Source organism: Aphidius gifuensis, linkage group LG4, assembly GCF_014905175.1.
Source record: "Aphidius gifuensis isolate YNYX2018 linkage group LG4, ASM1490517v1, whole genome shotgun sequence".
Taxonomy (NCBI): Eukaryota; Metazoa; Arthropoda; class Insecta; order Hymenoptera; family Braconidae; genus Aphidius; species Aphidius gifuensis.
The window spans coordinates 6,253,734-6,266,723 of NC_057791.1; the positions used below are offsets into that span (position 1 = coordinate 6,253,734).

General features: G+C 26.1%; 3 protein-coding genes across 4 annotated transcripts; 2 read left to right on the forward strand and 1 right to left on the reverse strand.

Annotated features, from left to right (window-relative positions):
• Positions 1-411: 411 nt before the first annotated feature.
• LOC122854912 (sialin-like) lies at positions 412-3,825 on the reverse strand. The gene is made up of 7 exons (XM_044155949.1): positions 2,475-3,825; positions 2,217-2,388; positions 1,906-2,142; positions 1,515-1,832; positions 1,318-1,444; positions 1,120-1,253; positions 412-1,052 (listed from the first exon to the last, which is right to left on the reverse strand). Exons 1-7 carry the CDS (start codon positions 2,522-2,524, stop codon positions 774-776), a joined length of 1,317 nt encoding a protein of 438 aa, XP_044011884.1. The 5' UTR covers positions 2,525-3,825; the 3' UTR covers positions 412-773.
• LOC122854911 (vesicular glutamate transporter 2.2-like) lies at positions 3,821-6,573 on the forward strand. 2 transcript variants are annotated; one of them, XM_044155946.1, is made up of 8 exons: positions 3,821-3,997; positions 4,065-4,236; positions 4,317-4,553; positions 4,633-4,941; positions 5,014-5,137; positions 5,208-5,341; positions 5,418-5,681; positions 5,760-6,573. In XM_044155946.1, the coding sequence occupies exons 1-8, from the start codon at positions 3,957-3,959 to the stop codon at positions 5,907-5,909; spliced, it is 1,431 nt and encodes a 476-aa protein (XP_044011881.1). In that variant the 5' UTR covers positions 3,821-3,956; the 3' UTR covers positions 5,910-6,573. The 2 variants fall into 2 exon arrangements, with proteins under 2 accessions (XP_044011881.1, XP_044011882.1); XM_044155947.1 differs by lacking the exon at positions 5,760-6,573 and having other exon boundaries at positions 3,892-3,997; positions 5,423-5,661.
• A 548-nt stretch (positions 6,574-7,121) lies between these two features.
• On the forward strand, positions 7,122-10,359 carry LOC122854913 (pre-mRNA-splicing factor ATP-dependent RNA helicase DHX15-like). The gene is made up of 3 exons (XM_044155950.1): positions 7,122-7,632; positions 7,763-9,700; positions 9,785-10,359. Exons 1-2 carry the CDS (start codon positions 7,608-7,610, stop codon positions 8,785-8,787), a joined length of 1,050 nt encoding a protein of 349 aa, XP_044011885.1. The 5' UTR covers positions 7,122-7,607; the 3' UTR covers positions 8,788-9,700; positions 9,785-10,359.
• Positions 10,360-12,990: the final 2,631 nt, after the last annotated feature.

Here is a 12,990-nt window from a genome sequence, read left to right on the forward strand (position 1 = left end):
ATATGGGGTTGTTGTGGAAAAGAAAAAAAACCATACATGTAGATGTAAAAATAAATCAATTACTTATCAATAATTTAAAAAAGCATCAGTTTCTAATAATATCCAATTTTATTTATATTTATTTCTCAAATAATATTTACGTTGTAATAGATGAATAAAATATTGTTTATAATTTTATTGTTCAAATTATTTTTAATAATACTTACGACTATTTCAAAATTATTTTTCGTGTTGATATTGATAATCATAATGGATGAATCATTTGTTTTCAAAATATTTCATCATTATGATTCCCAATGATTATAATATTTTTTACCAAATACTTTCAATCATCAAAATGTATTTTTTTTTAAACTAATTTATTTTTTTCTCTTCTTGATTATTTATTAATAAATAGAACCTTGATTTAGATTTTAATTATTTTGTTAATATGAGGAATTTAATGTATTTTTTATTTGTTGTTTGTTAAAAAAATATTAATACTAAATAAACATTGTAAAATTAACAATAAGCCATTATTTAAGATTTTTTTTTTGATCAGACTTCGTTTTTTGTTCGTTGAAGATCATTTATTTATTCTCACTTTTTTTTTTTCTCTCTGCTGTATTTCCGATATCTGCCCATTTTTGTTGTTCTCCTGAACCAAATAAACAATAAAAGACCGCTCCAACAAGATAATTGATTCCGACAACTATAAAAACTATTCTCCAGCTAGCATATTTCTATTATGTTAAAAATTATAAATAAATAAAAGTTACATTATAAATTCAATTTTAAATAGTTTTAACCTTGTCTTGGACAATGTAACCAGTGAGAATTGGACTAATAACCCCTCCCAGCATGGATATTGTTGTACTTATACCCAACAAGACACTGGCATGTCTAGGTGCAATATCCAGGAAATTAATATTAAAACCTGACATTGCAAAACCACCAATGCTCATTCCGGTTATAATACAGAAAATAACTTCAGAACTTGAACTTAAAAATCCAGCTGAAATGATGAAGATTGATTGGCCTACAAATGCTACACATGTAAATATCTTTTGTACCTAAAGAAAAATTAAAAAATTAAAAAAAAATAGACATATAATTAAGAATCTTATTTTTTGTAAATACTTGAGTTGTTGTGAGATATTTTTTTGATCGCAAAATATCAGCGAGATGACCAGCAAATATAACAATAATTGTTGATCCAAGATAAGGAAGAGCTGATATAAAACCAGTTGTTTCAATTTTAAAATGCAATACATCTGGAAATAATTGATAGCAAATAATAGTTGTAACATAAAATTATTAAATATTTTTAGATTTTACCACTCATAAACGTTGGTAATTCTGTTAACATCGTGAGATGTCCCCAGGTTTCACTAAGATGAGCTCCAACAATTGCCCAAAACGGTGCTGATTTCAATATGCTTTTCCAAGGATGTGATATTACTCTCTAGACAAAAATTGTTACTTCAAGATTTATCAAAGAGTATAATAAATTTATATAATTAAAAAAAACAGACCTTAGTTTCTGCAGCATGGGGGTTATCAGCAATCAACGATTGTTTAATAAAATCAAGTTCAACAGGTGAAATCCAAGGATCGTCATTAGGTTTATCTGATATAAAATACAGCCACATTGCATACCATATTAATCCAAAGAATCCGTATATATAAAAAACAGCTGACCAGCCAAGGCGTTCAGCAATAAGACCGGATACAGGCATTGCAAATACAGCTCCAGATGAAGCACCAGCAAAAGCTAAAGCTGAAAGTTTTGAACGTTCGAGTGGTGGTGCCCAATTTGCCCATATCGATGCTACCGAAGGAAATGTAATACCCTGTTAATCACAAAAAAAAATTTCATGGATATATCTATTAATATATTAATTTTGTAAATTACAGAAGTTATACCTCAAATAGTCCTATGAGAACTCGTAAAAAAATAAGAAGATAAACACTAATACGTGCAAATACAGGGGTTACTAATGTCAACAATGCTGTTATACCAATTCCAGCACCAAGTACTTTTTTTCCTCCAATTCTTGCACTCAATAAACCACCCAAACATTGAGTTGCAATATATCCATAATAAAATGAACTCAAAATAAAACCTTGGAGCTTTGAGTCCCATTCAAATTCTGCTTTTGTCTGTAATAAATAATATCACAACTAATCCAACTTTATATATTCTAATCTTTTAAATACTATACTGATAAACTTACCTCATTTGTATTAGAGGTCATCACAACGATTGTAATACTCAGGCTTACTCTGAGTATATACGCAATAAAAAATCCAAAAAATGTAAAGATACCAACTACATTACGACGTTTTTTCCATAATTTCCATCCAACATTAACATCTTGTAAAACTTGTAGCTGTTGTTCTTCAACACTTTTGAAAGAAAACAAAAAATGACGAAAATTTATATATATAAATTTTTATTATTACATTCAACTTAAAATAAACTTCGTTTCTACCTTTTTAAAAAAACTTCATTTTCACGTAATTCTATTTCTTTTTCAGTCATGTTGCCTGAATATATATATTAGATACAGCAGTATTTATCAAGGTCATATAAAAATATTAATAATATTTCAATTTTATCTATGTTCTCGGATTCAAAGTTCAAATTTTATTCCGACACAATTAACTATTTGATAACTAATTGACATATTATAGTTACTTAAGTGACTATATAGACGAAAAATCGGGACATGACAAGTGCTATTATTGTGGAGTGTGTTGAGTTTTATCTTGTACAAACTAAGGCAAGTAGATGAACAGCGTTGACAATGCTTGGTAATTACTTCCTACTTAAAAAATTACATAAAGACTGATAAAAAAATTGCTATCATCTTGTATGCGATTTTTTACAGAAAAATTATTTATTTATTTTCAACAATCTGGATATATTGTGGTAGTCACAAATCTCCATGTTACATTTAAAAATAAATCAGCGTTTTGAAGTGATAGATTCGAGTAAAACTTTAAAATATTCCAGCAACAATTGTTTTTATAAAGAAGGTTTTTTTTTTTTAAATTTCTAGATAATAAAGCATTCAATTTTATTAACAAACATCGGGGACACATGATAAATATATAAGATACTTATTATTAATTATTTCGTTGTTCATTTTTGACTTCTATTACATTTAAATCAGTTTAAAAAAATACCATTGTGTACTTTATCATTCTTATTTTGTACGCTCGTATATATCTCAGATTCGCAGCACAATATATTCCGGTAGTTTTTAGACAAGATGTTCCGAGGTGCATATATTTCGATACAATCCCTCTCTCTCAATCAGTCAGTCGAACTTAACTGTGTGTGTCTGTGTACTCGAGTGCTCGAGGTAGCTGAACGATAACATTTTTCGAATAACATATTATAATTTATAATTTAAAAAAGTTGAAATTTTAAAAATTTATTTATTTGGTAATAATCGAAAAAAATTAACATATTGTTGCAAGAAAGAAAAATTAATTTTTTCATCGAAATGAAAAGTTTATGTGGAAGTTAGTTTATTAGAAAGTTTCGTAACTTATACATACATAAGAGTGAGGTCTAAAGGTACGCTGGCACATGTGAGTAGTCAGCTGACATCCTCTATTGTGATTTGTGATCAACGTGTTTTTTACTATAACAGTGTAAGTGTATCACTGAATGTCAAACACAAACGTGTGATAAACTATAATATGTAGATTTATTTGTTCAACAGCACTTGATGATTAGCACACAAAAGAAAATATATAAATTGAATATAATTAATATATATATTTATTATTTCTATAGAAATAGATCACTCGGGGAAAAAAATAGAATTGTGCACAGTGTTTTTTAAATTTTTCCATTGAACGTACAGGCGGAGCATGTTGCAGCAGTTAAAATATTCATTTGAATTTAAATTTTTTTTACAATAATAATAAATTAATAAATCAAACAAATTGGCCAATAAAAAATGGGAAAAAAAATAGAATTTAAAGGCTCAATCTCAGAAAGGTATAAGTTTAAAAACTACAAAAAATATGATTTATAATAAAAATATATAATTTTTATATATTTACAGTATTGATGAAGTGCAATTGACAATACCGAAGGACGTTGATGTTGGCTGGAAATTTTGGAAAAAACGTCGTAATGTCGTGGGACTTTTGGTTTTTCTAGGTTTTTTTATGTCAAATAGTCTTCGTGTAAATCTCAGCATTGCAGTTGTTGTTATGACAACATCAACCGGAAATGCAAGTATCTTTCTAGTGAAATATATATATTTTTTTTTTCAATTAAAAAATTTGATACATAAATTTATTTCATAATTAAGGTGAAACCGGAATTTGATTGGAACTCTGACCTCCGGGGTGTTATATTAGGTTCATTTTTTTATGGATACACTGCAACTCAATTTTTGGGTGGTTATTTGAGTTCGAAAATTGGAGGAAAGAAAGTACTCGGTGTTGGAATTGGTGCAACAGCATTATTGACACTAACTACACCTTTACTAACTCGTACTAGTGTTTATCTTCTTATTTTTTTAAGAATTGTTATGGGATTATTTGAGGTAGAAAATTATTTAATTTATAAAGTTATTAAAAAAATTAAAATAGCATTTATTAAATACTTAATTTTTTAATTGACAGGGTGTTACATTTCCTTCGACAAACTCGATTTGGGCAAATTGGGCACCACCCACCGAACGATCAAAACTTTCAACCCTTCCTTTTTCTGGAAGTACGGCAGGAGCTGTTATTGCAATGCCACTATCTAGTATCATTGCTGCACGACTTGGGTGGCCTGCTATTTTTTATATCAATGGATTAATGGGATTAATATGGTTTGCCGCATGGATGTATTTTATATCCGATACACCAAGAGATGATCCTTGGATTTCAGTTTCTGAATTGGAATACCTTGAAAAAACACTGTGCAAAATTGAAAATAATAAAAAGGTTTGTCTCAAATAAAAAAGTATTTTTCAATAAATTTAATCGAATTATATTATTATTATTTTTTAAATAAAGAATATTTCACATCCATGGAAAGAAATGCTAACATCTGTTCCGGTTTGGGCAATTTTTGTTGCTCATTTTTGCGGAATGTGGGGATACCACACGATGGTGATGCAACTTCCTCTTTTTATTGAAAGTAAATACAAAATAAAAATAAAAAAATGTTTGATTTTTTGTTGAGTTTATAACTATATTAAATTTTTCAGATGTTTTACACTTTGAAATTGAAAAGACTGGATTCGTTTCTGCGCTTCCATACCTTGGATTGACAATTGTCATGGTCTTGTCCGGTCATATAGCAGATTATTTATTGTCAAATAATTATCTATCAACAACAATGGTATTAAAACTTTCAAAAAGTTTGTTTTTAATTTACAAAATATATTTTTTTAATTTTATATTTTATTTTTCCCAAGGTTAGAAAAACTTTGACCTGTGCGTCATTTATTGGACAGACAATTTTCATGACATTAACAGGTTTTATGAGTACAAGCGTTGCTGTAATTTTATGTATTATTATTTCATTCAGCATCGATGGTCTTTCCACTCCTGGCTATGTTGTTAATTATCTTGACATTGCACCACAACGTGCAAGCATTCTACTTGGAATGGGAAAAACAATTGCAACATTACCAGGAATCATCAGTCCAACTGTAACTGGCTACATTGTTAAAAATAAGGTTTGAAAATATATTTCTATTTATGTTAATTTATTTATCTATTTAGTAATACTATAATTTTTTCTTTTTCAATTTTAGACTGCAGAAGAGTGGAGAATTGTATTTATGATTGTTAGTATTATTTATTTATTTGGAGCAATTATTTATGGAACATTTGCTTCAAGTAAAAAACAAAAATGGGCTGATGAATCATATGATCGAACTAAAATAAATGATAATATTTTATAATAAAAAAATTATGTAACTCTTTAGTATTCAAATTTTTTCTTTACTTTCTTGAAATAACACGATACGTGTAGAATTGAGTGCCAGTAATTTAAAACTAGATGGGCTTTCAAGCAGGACTGAGATCAAGGTCATCTTAAGATCAAGACCGGTCTTTAATCTTTCATTATGAAATTCTTTATCAAGACCAAAATTAGGACATACTGAGCCGAAAAATTCATTTTTCGAAATTTTGAAACTCGTACTTGTTTTTTTTTTTTTTATTTGATAAAAAAATATTTATAAGTTATTTATAATTTTGTGGTATTGGATTGAAAAATGCACAATTGTATGAAAAAAGTCAACTCGAAGTTAAGAGAAATCAGGTGAATATTATAAATTAATTTTTTTTATTATTGTTTTGTGTATCGAAAAAGTTAAAAAGCAATATCTTGAAATAATATGAATAAATTATATTTAGGTTTTGATTGATTTAGCAGGAATGATTTTAGAAAAACAAAGCACCATTAAACACATGGTCTTTCAAATTTTGACACACTTGGCAATGCTAAGAGTATTAATATGTCTTTTAGTGGTTAAAATAAAAATTCAACATGTAATGTATATGTAATTTAGTTTCATTAAACTTGGCACCAAAGAATAAACTCAATTTTATACAGTGTTAAAATAATAATTTTTTATTTCATTTGACTTTCTTTATTCCGTTATTTGTTGAAATATGAATTTCGATACCTAATATTGAATATAAATTATATTAAATATATATCCAACCTTTTTTTTTTTTAGTTATTATTAATAAAGAAATATAATATAATTCAAAAATTCGAAAAAAAAAAATCAAAAAGAATAGAAAAGGAGAAAAAAAATTTATTTACCGACAGAAACCCATAATGGCGTCCGAAATTCCATAATTTACCGCTAGAGATCTCATAATTGCGCACACACAGCCGGGGTTAGCAACGCTGCCACGCACTGCCACGCTCAGCCACGCTGGTCTTGGTCTGCATATCTTGCCATCTTGGATTCTTGGTCTTTTCACGTTGTGTCTTCGGTTAGATAAGGTTGCTTGTCCATTGCTCGTTGAGAGAAAAAAGTAAAAAATTCATCAATATATTGAGGTAACAATATTGCACAATCTAATAAAATTTAGAATATTTTTATAATATTAATTAATTAATTATTAATTATTTCTGTATATTTTTGTATTTGTTATAGAAATCAAAAGTGAAAAAGTTACCTTTCTACTCGTTCACCAGCTATATCCTAACCTATGCCATTTTAATTATATCCTTTGTTATAAAACTATTTATTGGTATTATTATTATTATAATTATTTTTAATATTTTTGTTTATTGTTCAAGGATTAGGATAATCAAACTTTGTGTCGATTATCAATCTGGTTTATATCAAATCTAATTATTGAACAATAAAAAAAAAGAATTTTTTTTCGTTAAATTTTTTCCTTTCTCCTTTTATTTAATTATTTATCGGTATTATTATTATCATTAATATTTTTGTTTATTGTTCGAGAATTAGAGATAATCAAACTTCATTGTGTCGATTATCAACCTGAATTTATTTCAAATCTAATTGAACAATAGAAAAAAATAATCGAAAATATATTGTTTATCCTTTTTTTTCCTCCTTCTCTCTCTCTCTCTCCTTTTCTTTTTCTATAATAATCATTATTGCACTCCAATCATGGCTACTGCAATGGAAATTGATGGTAAATATTTATTTTATATTCTAAATATTGAATATTTGAACATAATATTTTAAATTACATTTTATAAAACGATAAATTTGAAAAAAAAAAAAAACATTTTATCATATACTTATTGTTTTTTTTTTTTTAGATAATAAATGTGCATCATTACAAAAAAATATAAATCCGTTTACAAAACAACCATACTCAGAAAAATATCTGCAGGACTTGAAAAAACGTAAACGATTACCAGTCTACAATTTTCAACAAATATTTATGGATCTTTTAGAAGAAAAACAAAACAAGTGCATAATTGTTACAGGATCTGGTTCTGGTAAATCAACTCAAATACCTCAATGGTGTTTAGAATATTCCAGAAAAATAAATAATACAAAATCAATTGTGTGTACACAACCACAAAAAGGTGCAGCAATAGAGCTTGCAAAAAGAGTTGCATCTGAAATTGATGTAAAACTTGGTACTATCGTTGGTTATAATGTTCGATCTGACAGAATATACGATGAAACTACAAAATTAATATTCATGACACCAGAAGTCTTGTTACATGAAGTAATATCAAATATAAAAATTGATAAATATCATATTATAATTATTGATGAAGCACATGAACGTCAAATTAATATTGATATGTTGATTTCATTATTATACTATTCTTTAAAAAATACAGATGATTTAAAAATAATTATCATGGGTGCAACTCTTGACGCTGCGAAATTTCAAAATTTTTTTGATAAATCACCACTTCTTTCAATACCTGGTTTTACATATCCAATTGAAATAATTTATGATAATGAATGTACTGTTGCTCCACAAAATGGCATTCATGAGATATTAGAAAAAATTGCAGTACTAGTAGTTCAAATTCATTTTAAAAATACAAATGGTGATATATTAGTTTTTTTGCCGGGTAAAGAAGATATTTTAAATACAGAAAAATATATTAATTTTAAATTGAAGCAAACATCGCCTTTAAAGAAATTATCTATTATTCATCTTAATGGACAATTATCAAAAAGTAATCAAGATAAGGCTTTAAAGAAGCGACAAGAAAGAATAGTAATTTTAGAAACGAATATTGCTGAAACATCATCAACCATAGATAATATTATGTTCGTAATTGATAGCGGTTACATAAAAGAATCTCATTATAATTGAAAAGAACAAATTTATGAATTGGCAATGATAAAAATATCAAAAGCATGTGCTAATCAGCAAAAAGGTCGCACTGGACGAGTATGTAAAGGCACATGTTATGGCATGTATTCTGAAAACGATTATAATAATATGGTAGATAATCGAGAAAGTGAAATGATTTTTGAGAATATAGAGAGTATACTTGTTAATGTAGATTTGAATTTATTTGGATTTGTAGATCCTGTGCCATCAAGAAAACTACTTTCAACGCTTGAAAATTTAATACACTATGGGTGTCTTGAAGATGATCAACAAATTACTAAACTTGGTAAAATAATACAAGAAATTCCAGTAAAACCATGTTTGGCTAAAATTTTATTTGAATCATATCAGTATAATTGTACTGATTCAATATTTAAAATTGTTTCAATGCTGGAAAGTCCATCAGTATTTATAATTCCAAATAAAGAATTAACTGAAAAATGTGCAAATGCAATTAATCAATTTATAATTGATGATAATGATTTTTTAACGTTATTAAACATTTTTGAAGGATATCAAAATTCAAAAAAGAAAGATCAGTGGTGTAAAGAAAATTTTTTAAATGAAATATCATTAAAATATGCTTCAAATACATATGACCAATTAATTCAAATTGCAAAAAAATTAAATTTAGCAGAAAATATAGAATTAAAATTTACAAAAGACAGTAAAATTAATATTAAAAAAGTATTAGTTTCTGGTTTTTTTATGCAAGCAGCAAAACACATAGATAATTCTGATAAATATAATACAATTTTGAGTTTGAATGAAAAATCTATGAACTTATATAGACGCAATAGTTCTATTAATAGTAAGCCAGAGTGGATAATTTACTATAAATGTATAAAAATAAAAAATGCATATGTTTTGAGCACCGTTACATCTATTGAACGTAAGTTACTTTTTTTTCTTTTATATTATTATATGAAAAATATTTTTAATGAATAAAATAATTTTTTTTTAAATTAATTTACAGCTAAATGGCTTCTGGAGATGGCACCAAATTATTATAAAAATTTATTATCAAAAAAAAAATTTAAAGAAGAAGCAAACATGATGATTGAAGAACTTCAAATGTTACAAACCCAAATACAAGATGTCATTTGAATAATAAATCAAACTTTTACTGCTTTATACTGAGCTTTATCGACAAATAGACATGAAGAATGGCTAAACGAGGCATTTAATCTCGTTGCAAATAAATTTATAAAAAACATCAATTCAATTAATAATAATAATAATAATAATAATAATAATAGCTAAATTAAAATCGTGAAAGACTGCGTTATAAGCTGCTTCAAGCTATCCAACAAACTCAGGGATTTTCATTAGTATAATATATTTATTTATTTTAAAAAATACATACTAAACTCAATCATTCAACTATAATGTATAATTTAGCCAGAACAAAGAAATATGATTAATATTAATTCATGTATTTATTCTTGTCAGTCGTAAAAATTATTAGCTGGTCCATGGTTCATTGTCTGAATATTATTATATATTTTTTTAAATAATATATAAATAAATTATGTTGATAAATAATTAAAACGTTTGTAATAATTTAAAAAAAATTTTTTTTTGATGAATTAGATAAAAAAAAATAATTTATCTATTTAATATTTTTCTAAATACTATATAATAATAAATTGAGTTTACATATTTCAAATTTATAGAAGGATATATTCAAAAACACTATTTAGCATTGTTTTTTTACCAAATGCTTATCATATTTGAACATCTAATGAAGATAATACATGTAAAATTTGGGATTTAAGGAAACGTAGTTGTATTTATACAATACCATCATATACTAATTCATTATCTGATGTTAAATATCAAATAGGTGAAGGACAGTTTTTAATTACTGTATCATATGATAGAACTGCTAAAATATGGTTAAATAAAACTTGGCAACCATTCAAAACAATGCCTGGACATGATGGTAAACTTGTGTCTGTTGATGTTTCAGCTGATTATAAATTCATTGCAATAACATCCTATGACAGAACATTCAAACTTTGGACACCAGAAACTTTGATCAGAAAGTGAAAAAAATAATATATAAAAAAGTTTTAAATTTTCAAAATCAGCAATTTTTATTTTATTGAATCATAATTGAATTTTTTATAAGTTGCAACATATTTTTACACTTGATATAAAATTGGTGACACTTGAGAACCTTTGACTTTTATATTCTTTTAAACGTCTATTTATTGTTAAATTTATTTATAAAGTATTCTTTTATTACCTGGGGTATGCTTAATTGTATTTCATCAATTTCATTGCATAACTTAGATACTCACGAGCATCATATAATTATTATCAGCATCTTCATTATTTTTTTTAAACAATTCTTATTTTAGTATTTGGAAATATTTTTTCCATAGATCTTACATGACTATCAATTACAACTGTGATTAATGGTGATGCCTCTGTCAATCCGTAGCTTCTCCAAGTTTAGCTCGAAGTTTGGCAACAACTCCTTTACGAGCTGGTGCAGATGAACTCATTGTTTTTTTGAGTCCACTCATGTGTTGTTTTTTAAATCGTTCATTATTTGCACATCAACTGGAGAACTGGTCATATAAAATATAATTGACAATCTATTTTCTTCCAAGATTTTTAAAATATCATTTGATGTAAATGCAGCGTTAACATTATTATAATTTTTCCTCCATTGCTATTTATACAAAATAATTTAATTATAATAATTATATCCTATTTTAGATAATAGAGATAATAATATTTACCCATGGCTGTGATAGAAAACTTAAATATCGTAAATATAATAAGGAGGTAAAAAAAATACTGTAACATCTTGTTCCAATACCAAAACTAAATTGTGCTGAATTTGAGACAATATTTCTAAAATAAATGAAACACTCAAATGTTAATATTAAATGTTAATTATAATAAATTCATGATTATTTACCTGTGTGTTAATTCAACACTTTTTGGTAGATCAGTTGTACCACTTGAATCAATTGGATACTTGCTTTGTACTGTTATAAGAACTGTTGTCTCTGAATTTTTCAATTGCATATTTATTTATCTGGCAATGTAAAATGAATTTATCAGAGTAAGCTGTAATACAGTTATGTATATTTAAAAAGACAAATTAAATATTTATAATTAATATTATATTTTTAATACTTTAATTCGTGTACGAGAGAAATAACTGTTGTTGGTCGTGCTGTAATACTACGACGTTTTGGACATGATTTTAATCTTTCTTTATGACATTCTATATCAAGACCAAAATTAGGACATACTGAACTGAAAAATTCATTTTTCGAAATTTTGAAACTCGTACTTGTTTTTTTTTTTTATTTGATAAAAAAATATTTATAAGTTATTTATAATTTTGTGGTATTGGATTGAAAAATGCACAATTGTATGAAAAAAGTCAACTCGAAGTTAAGAGAAATCAGGTGAATATTATAAATTAATTTTTTTTGTATCGAAAATTTATGTGTATTGAAAAAGTTAAAAAGCAATATCTTGAAATAATATAAATAAATTATATTTAGGTTTTGATTGATTTAGCAAGAATGATTTTAGAAAAACAAAGCACCATTAAACACATGGTCTTTCAAATTTTGAAACACTTGGCAATGCTAAGAGTAATAATGTCTTTTAGTAGTTAAAATAAAAATTCAACATGTAATGTATATGTAATTTAGTTTCATTGAACTTGGCACCAAAGATTAAACTCAATTATATACAGTGTTAAAATAATAATTTTTTATTTCATTTGACTTTCTTTATTTCGAAACCTAATATCGAATATATTAAACGTAATTATATTAAATATATATCTAACTTTTTTTTTTTTAGTTATTATTAATAAAGGAATAATTCAAAAATTCAAAACAAAAATCAAAAAGAGTAGATGAGGAAAAAAATTTTAATTACTGACTGGAACCCATAATGGCGTCCGAAATCCCATCGAGAATTAGAGATAATCAAACTTCATTGTGTCGATTATCAACCTGAATTTATTTCAAATCTATAATTGAACAATAAAAAAAAATAATTAAAAATATATAGTTTATCCTTTTGTTTTTCCTCCTTCTCTCTCCCTACTTTCCTTTGTAAAACATGAATAGTAGTGATGATGATGATGAATCTGAAGCCAAGCTTCCACAAACACAAAGGTGTTAGATTTTTATTTTTATG

Excerpts from the sequence above, each read along its gene's own strand:
- LOC122854912 (XM_044155949.1), bottom strand. The coding sequence starts at position 2,524 with ATGACTGAAAAAGAAATAGAATTACGTGAAAATGAAGTTTTTTTAAAA. Across the intron at positions 2,389-2,474 it reads AATGAAGTTTTTTTAAAAAG|TGTTGAAGAACAACAGCTAC; the intron begins GTAGAAACGAAG and ends TTCTTTCAAAAG. Across the intron at positions 2,143-2,216 it reads TGACCTCTAATACAAATGAG|ACAAAAGCAGAATTTGAATG; the intron begins GTAAGTTTATCA and ends TATTTATTACAG.
- LOC122854911 (XM_044155946.1), top strand. The coding sequence starts at position 3,957 with ATGGGAAAAAAAATAGAATTTAAAGGCTCAATCTCAGAAAG. Across the intron at positions 3,998-4,064 it reads AAAGGCTCAATCTCAGAAAG|TATTGATGAAGTGCAATTGA; the intron begins GTATAAGTTTAA and ends ATATATTTACAG. Across the intron at positions 5,138-5,207 it reads ACTTCCTCTTTTTATTGAAA|ATGTTTTACACTTTGAAATT; the intron begins GTAAATACAAAA and ends TAAATTTTTCAG.
- LOC122854913 (XM_044155950.1), top strand. The coding sequence starts at position 7,608 with ATGGCTACTGCAATGGAAATTGATG. Across the intron at positions 7,633-7,762 it reads TACTGCAATGGAAATTGATG|ATAATAAATGTGCATCATTA; the intron begins GTAAATATTTAT and ends TTTTTTTTTTAG.